Below are 6,000 nucleotides of genomic sequence, written 5' to 3'. Positions count from 1 at the left end.
AATTAATGTGAATCTCTATCCATTTTGAAATTAAAGGTTTAAAGAGCATTAGAAGAAGAGAGTTCAATGTGCAAAAAAGAGAAATTAAAATATACATTATTTATAAGGTCCAACATACGCTAATCTATTGCGTTAAAGCAAGAAATTAAAGTGACCATATAAGGCACCTTAAGAACACTTACTTTTGTGTTTTATTATTAATGTTATAACAATATGGAACATAAAAATGGATCTGCATGATCCGTCGAGAGAGCCTCACAATTAATCCATTGCTATTAGGTGGAGAAGCATATATTGGGAGGAATATGATCCAACATATATGCCAATAAATTATAGAGTTAAACCTGCAAGTTACATACTCAAAAGAATAAGAAAATGTGTTGGTTTGTAAAGGGCAACATGGCAGTGATATTTTAGTTAATTACCCAAAGATCAAAGTTAGTTTAACAGGCAGAGGACTGCGCAAGAATAATGATGGATGTAGGGAGGAGGAGAAGATCCCTTGGGGGACTACAAAATCCGTTTGTTCCCCAACCTATGCTTTGCTTTTCCCTTCTTTTTCCTCAGGGGCTGAGCTGCCCACCACATGCTTCTGCACCTCTCTCTCTTTTCTGACACCATTAACGGTTTTTTTTTTCTTCTTTTATTCAATTTTTCATTTTTAACAAGCAAAACCGAGGGGAGAGAGAGAGGGAGAGAGAGAGAGATGAAGAAGAAGAAGAATAAGCAGAGGGAGCAAGAGCCCTTGAATAAAGCGTGGTCGTCCTATGTTTGAGTCGGAGATGTAGACTGCCACATGGTGCCATCTTGTCCTTTTCGTTTGGAATTTTCACTATCCATATCACCAAAATGAAGTCATTCCTGACGTTCGAGCCGGCCACCCCTTCATCTACGATTCTACACCTCTACTCATTTACGTTAACTATCATTTATATACACACCATCAATGGTCCCCGATCGACCAAATGTTATATCTTAAAACACTTCATGGATTCTATAACGCAAAAGCTAGTTTTCCACTATTACTTTTGCTGAATTTTCTTGCCTCCCTTCGAAAACAATCACTCACGAAAAGTCTTTTTGTAATAAATAAACCATAGAGATGGTCTTTAAAGAGTCAATTGATGGGACACGGTCCTCCAAGCCAACGTAACATGCAATAATGCTTAAATCACTAATCTCTCTCTTAAAAAATTAAAAATAAAAATAAAAATAAAACTTAAAAGATTGTTGTATGATGAAAGAAGGAATGAACAGTTTCACACCCTTCAATAGCTTATTTTCTCCATGTCAATGGCTCTCTTTCCTTTACATCTAGTGCTCTAACTGGGTGTAGTGTTTGGTCATTAATTTTGACAAATTACGTTTCACGTCATGTCCTACTTTTCATTGTGATACGGTTGTAATGAGACAATGTCGTTAAATTAAATACCACTTACTATTATTATAAGGAAGTAAGGACATCATACGTACGTGAATCAAAGTGTGATGTTAATTGGTACTCTACCGAGATTGAAAGAAGTGATGAGAAAGGATTTGTCAAATGACTAGTTATGTCGTGATTCTGTGTTAAGAAATCAAATTAACCTTCACAAAATTAACGGGTATCCAATCGTTAGGCTCTTTAAGAATTAACCTTACTAGAAAGTGACTGAGGTGGAGTTTGTGCATCATTTCCTTCTTTAAAAAAAAAAATTCCAAATAGTTTTTTGATAAGAACAGAATTTTATCTGAGGCCTAATTATAAGAGAACAAAATACGAACGGTATAATTTACACAGTTGAGGGAAGATTTGAGCTGGTGTAAGCCGTTAAGGAGAACCCAAAAAACGATTAATTTACACAAACATGATGAATGAATAAATAAATAAAGTGGAAGTGGGATTTGCTGTGCGACTGCATCGGGTATTGTGCTCTTAGGGATTCCCTCTATCCACATATATCTCTATCTGTACAAAGGAATTTTTACGTAGTGATGTGGAATAATATTGGGTAGTCTCTCCATGTATTGTTCTTTCTTCCTTGAGCCTCCCAAGATTCATCTGTAATGTTACTTTACCTCTCTGTCTTCTTCTTGGATTTCGAATGTCCTTCCTTATTCTTTTGATTATTCTAATCCTCACTAAAATAATTCCCTACTCAAATTCGATTTTGGACCAGACCCATCACGTGAAATTAGATTAAAATAAATCATACTTACATAGTAATTAATCCTCCCCCCCCCCCCCCCCTCTCTCTCTCTCTCTCTCTCTCTCTCTCTAGCCTCTCATATGCATAATATTTCAACCCAGCAAGAAAGACTCACGTCGCCACCTGCTCTTTGTCTGTTTACTCTTTGTTTCAACGATTCCCTTGTGCGGAGAAAATGTTGGGAAACTGTGAGAAGATGGTACTCATCCCTCCAACTAGAAACGAATGGTCACAGCAGGTTCTTAATTTCTCTCTCTCTCTCTCTCTCTCTCTCTCTCAATTATTAGAAAAAACATGACCACGCCGTTTTTGTTGCTTTGCTTTTGGAAGAGAATATGTATCCTGTGTTGTAGTTTTACTCTAAAACGCCACCTCAAACTCTTTCTCTTCTTTTTTCCCTCTCTTCTTTCTTTTTGCAGCACCAGATAGATGATCCAAAGGGCTTGATGGGTTCTGCGGGTATGGAAAAACCAGTCCTAGACCAACAAAATCAACAACAACAACAGCAGCAGCAAGCCCTGAGGTGTCCTCGCTGTGATTCATCGAACACAAAGTTCTGCTACTACAACAACTACAGCTTGTCTCAGCCAAGGCACTTCTGCAAGGCCTGCAAGCGTTACTGGACAAGAGGTGGCACTCTAAGAAACGTTCCTGTCGGCGGTGGGTGCCGGAAAAACAAGCGCGTGAAGAGGCCTACAGCAGCTTCCGCCATTGATGGAGCTCCAAGCGCAAATCCAGACCCTCCCTCCCAACCGCACATGGATATATCTTCTTCGACATCAAATCATATCAATCCTATGTTTTATGCATCTGATGTGAGATCACTCCCATTTCCCAGGTTCAATATTCCGAGAGTTTCAAATGAAACTGTTTCTGGATATGATCTCCAACCACAGATGAATGCTCTTGGACTAGGGTTTTCGTCTGGAATTATGTCTAATGATGCTAGTGAGAATGATTACCGAAATGGGTTTAATCATCCTGCTAAGCAAATCCAAGATCTCTCAAGTTATTCCATCTTCGGCTCCTCAGCTAATTCTACTACCACTTCTCCAACCATGGCTTCCCTGCTAACCTCTAGCTTTCATCAACAGAAATTCGTCAATGGAGGTGTTAAAGACAGTCGAGCACCCAATCACTTTCAAGCCTTTGGACCGTTTGAAGGGTTGCAATTAATGGGTAATACTGAAGCTGGGATTTCCATGAAAGAAGTGAAAGTAGAAGACGGCCAAAACAGGTCGGATTGGAATCAAATGGAACAAGTCGGGTTGTCGGATCCTGCTCTTTACTGGAATGCAACAAGTATTGGTGTTTGGAATGATCCTGGAAACATCGGGTCTTCGGTCACTTCTCTGATCTAGCAAAGACAAAAAGTCATTTAATTTCCAGTGTCTCCCTCCTTTTCAGTCATTTTAGTTACTTAGGTTTCTGTTTATTACTTCTGTTGTAGTGAATTTGATGGTCACAGTGGGAAAAAAAAGAAGAAAAAGAAAAAAAAAAAGGGAAAAAAAGAAAAGAAGCACGATTTCATAATGAAGCAACGATGGGAGGAACGGGATCGGAGCGATCATGTCAGCTGCAAAGAATCAGCCTGTTAGTTTTATTATCAAGGTTGAGACTCGTCGATTGCGCTGAGAGGAACCTCGGATCCTCTTCATCTCATCGCCTGGGTATTATCAGTGTGGAAGGTTTAACTTCCTTGAGGATATTGAGGATGCTTTGGAGCAACCTAGTTGATGATAAGTAAGTAGGTCTTTATTTTGTATGTATATATATGCATGACCATGTCCTTTTTCCTTTCCAATGTATTGGTTAATTACTAGGTGGGGGTTGGGGGTATATGTTCCAGTCCTCAATGAAGATCAGCTGAGGAACTAATAATTTTTTATTTAATTTTACTTTTACTTTTTTGGGTTTTTTTTTTTTCTGGGGAAGGGCTGGGTATAATGGTATAGGAAGAGAGGGAGATTTGTTATTCCAATGTGGCTTTTTAGTTTATGTGGTTGGCATTGGTTACATGCTGTTTTGCTTTGGTGTTTTGATGTTATGGATAAGGAACTGTGCTTTTGGAAAATAGTGCTGATATTACTCTTTTCAACTTGCATTGAAAACTAAACATTCTGATCAGTACAATATAAATTATTTATAGATGCTGTATGGAAGCTAGCCGCTGCATGCCCAACCTGTGCAAGTGATCGATATTTAAAACCTTGCTGATGGTTCAATCCTGATCATCCTCTTGTAGAATGATCAGGATCATAGCTAGAGACCATTAAACTCAGACCAATATATATGTAATTGAAGTTATTAATTACTTGGATTTAATTACTTTGCTGTCTGTAGTACTGCAATTTATTCTCTAGCATAGGGATATTCAGAGATTTGCAGGGGGAGGGTTGTGGGGCCGGAGTTGAGGATGCAAGGTAAAGAAGCTTGCCTCTTGCTAAAAATGAGACCTAGTCCATTCTTGGATATATATATATATATAGGCTTTTTAAGACAACGTATATGTAAGAGAAATGTTATTAAGTAAATTACTGTTTACATTGTTATATAATTAAGATAATGGGATAGTAAAAATTAATTTTTAATTTTTTTTTAAATAAATTCTTATTAATTTAAAAATTGATTTTTATTGTTACATATTTTTAGTTATACGACAGTTGTATAATAATTTACCAAGAGAGAGAGTTTGCTCTAGGGTACATGATAATTATCATCTGATACTCTGTTTTGTGTCTTATTGTGGTAGTACTGCACCCTCGCATAACTTCTCACTGACTCTTCATTCATCGCAGTACTACTTTAGCTTGTCTCCATGCTGAATACATTAAATTGTAGCAATTGATGATCATGATCCAACCCCCATAGTACGATTTCTAAGTTTTGCTGAAAGCATATATACACTTGAAAACCTGGGTGCATGGTTTGTGTACGTCATGTGAGTATTCCTCTTAGGGTTTTGCTACCGGCCAGCCCGTGGGGGAAGTTCAAGTAATTAACTTAAGAAATGGAGTTTAATTTCAGACTTACAAAATATCATGCATGTTCGAACAAGTAGCTCAATTTTTCTTAGGCATAAAGAATAATACGAGATACTAGTATAGTGGTTGGCCAGTTATTAGAGCGAAGCAAAATGATATTTCACTATATGATTTAGAATTACAACATAACATATTTATAAGAAAACTTTAATTGTACAGACGTATGTACATTATCGATTCACGTAAATATATGTCTTGATTTTTTCGTACTCTCTTTCTTTTCGATTGTATATAAATCATCGTTGTTGTGCACGGTAATAGCATGGTGCAGATTTGCAGGGATCGGCTTTGAGGAGTAGAATTATTTCTTTCTTTTTTTTTTTTTCCTTCTTTTTTTTCATCTCGTTAAACCAGAGTTGATGGAGTGAAACAGGTAGAAGTTGACTTGTTGGAGAGAGGGTGGTGTTCGATACTATTGGTGGAAGTGATGGTGAGGTGTACGTAGTCGTAGAATAATGAGAATATATATATATATAGTAGCTAGATTCTTAATGAGCTATATACATACCACTAATCATTGTGGAAAATAAGCATATAAATATGATCAGTGGAGCGCGGCAGTGTTCTTTTCAACGGGTGGGAGTGGGAACTGGGAAGGACTGCATTTTAATTAATTAGCATGTTCATGGACTTTTTATACTTCCATATCAACACTATCTCTATATGTTACCATTCATTGCTGCAACAAAATCCACAGTCAACTCTAGCAATATTGTGCATCTTCATGGACTTTTTATAGGGTATTTTTTGAATTTTTTTCTTTGTCT

At 37.2% G+C, this 6,000-nt stretch overlaps 1 protein-coding gene across 1 annotated transcript; it reads left to right on the top strand.

Moving 5' to 3' along the window:
- The first annotated feature begins 2,222 nt into the window (after positions 1-2,222).
- LOC133868734 (dof zinc finger protein DOF1.4-like) lies at positions 2,223-4,263 on the top strand. The gene is made up of 2 exons (XM_062305720.1): positions 2,223-2,427; positions 2,609-4,263. The coding sequence occupies exons 1-2, from the start codon at positions 2,365-2,367 to the stop codon at positions 3,548-3,550; spliced, it is 1,005 nt and encodes a 334-aa protein (XP_062161704.1). The 5' UTR covers positions 2,223-2,364; the 3' UTR covers positions 3,551-4,263.
- Positions 4,264-6,000: the final 1,737 nt, after the last annotated feature.

Source organism: Alnus glutinosa, chromosome 5 (assembly GCF_958979055.1).
Source record: "Alnus glutinosa chromosome 5, dhAlnGlut1.1, whole genome shotgun sequence".
NCBI lineage: Eukaryota > Viridiplantae > Streptophyta > Magnoliopsida > Fagales > Betulaceae > Alnus > Alnus glutinosa.
The sequence above is the reverse complement of the archived record's forward strand: the minus strand, read 5'-3'. Positions and strand labels throughout refer to the sequence as shown.

Excerpts from the sequence above, each read along its gene's own strand:
- LOC133868734 (XM_062305720.1), top strand. The coding sequence starts at position 2,365 with ATGTTGGGAAACTGTGAGAAGATGGTACTCATCCCTCCAACTAGAAAC. Across the intron at positions 2,428-2,608 it reads GAAACGAATGGTCACAGCAG|CACCAGATAGATGATCCAAA; the intron begins GTTCTTAATTTC and ends TTCTTTTTGCAG.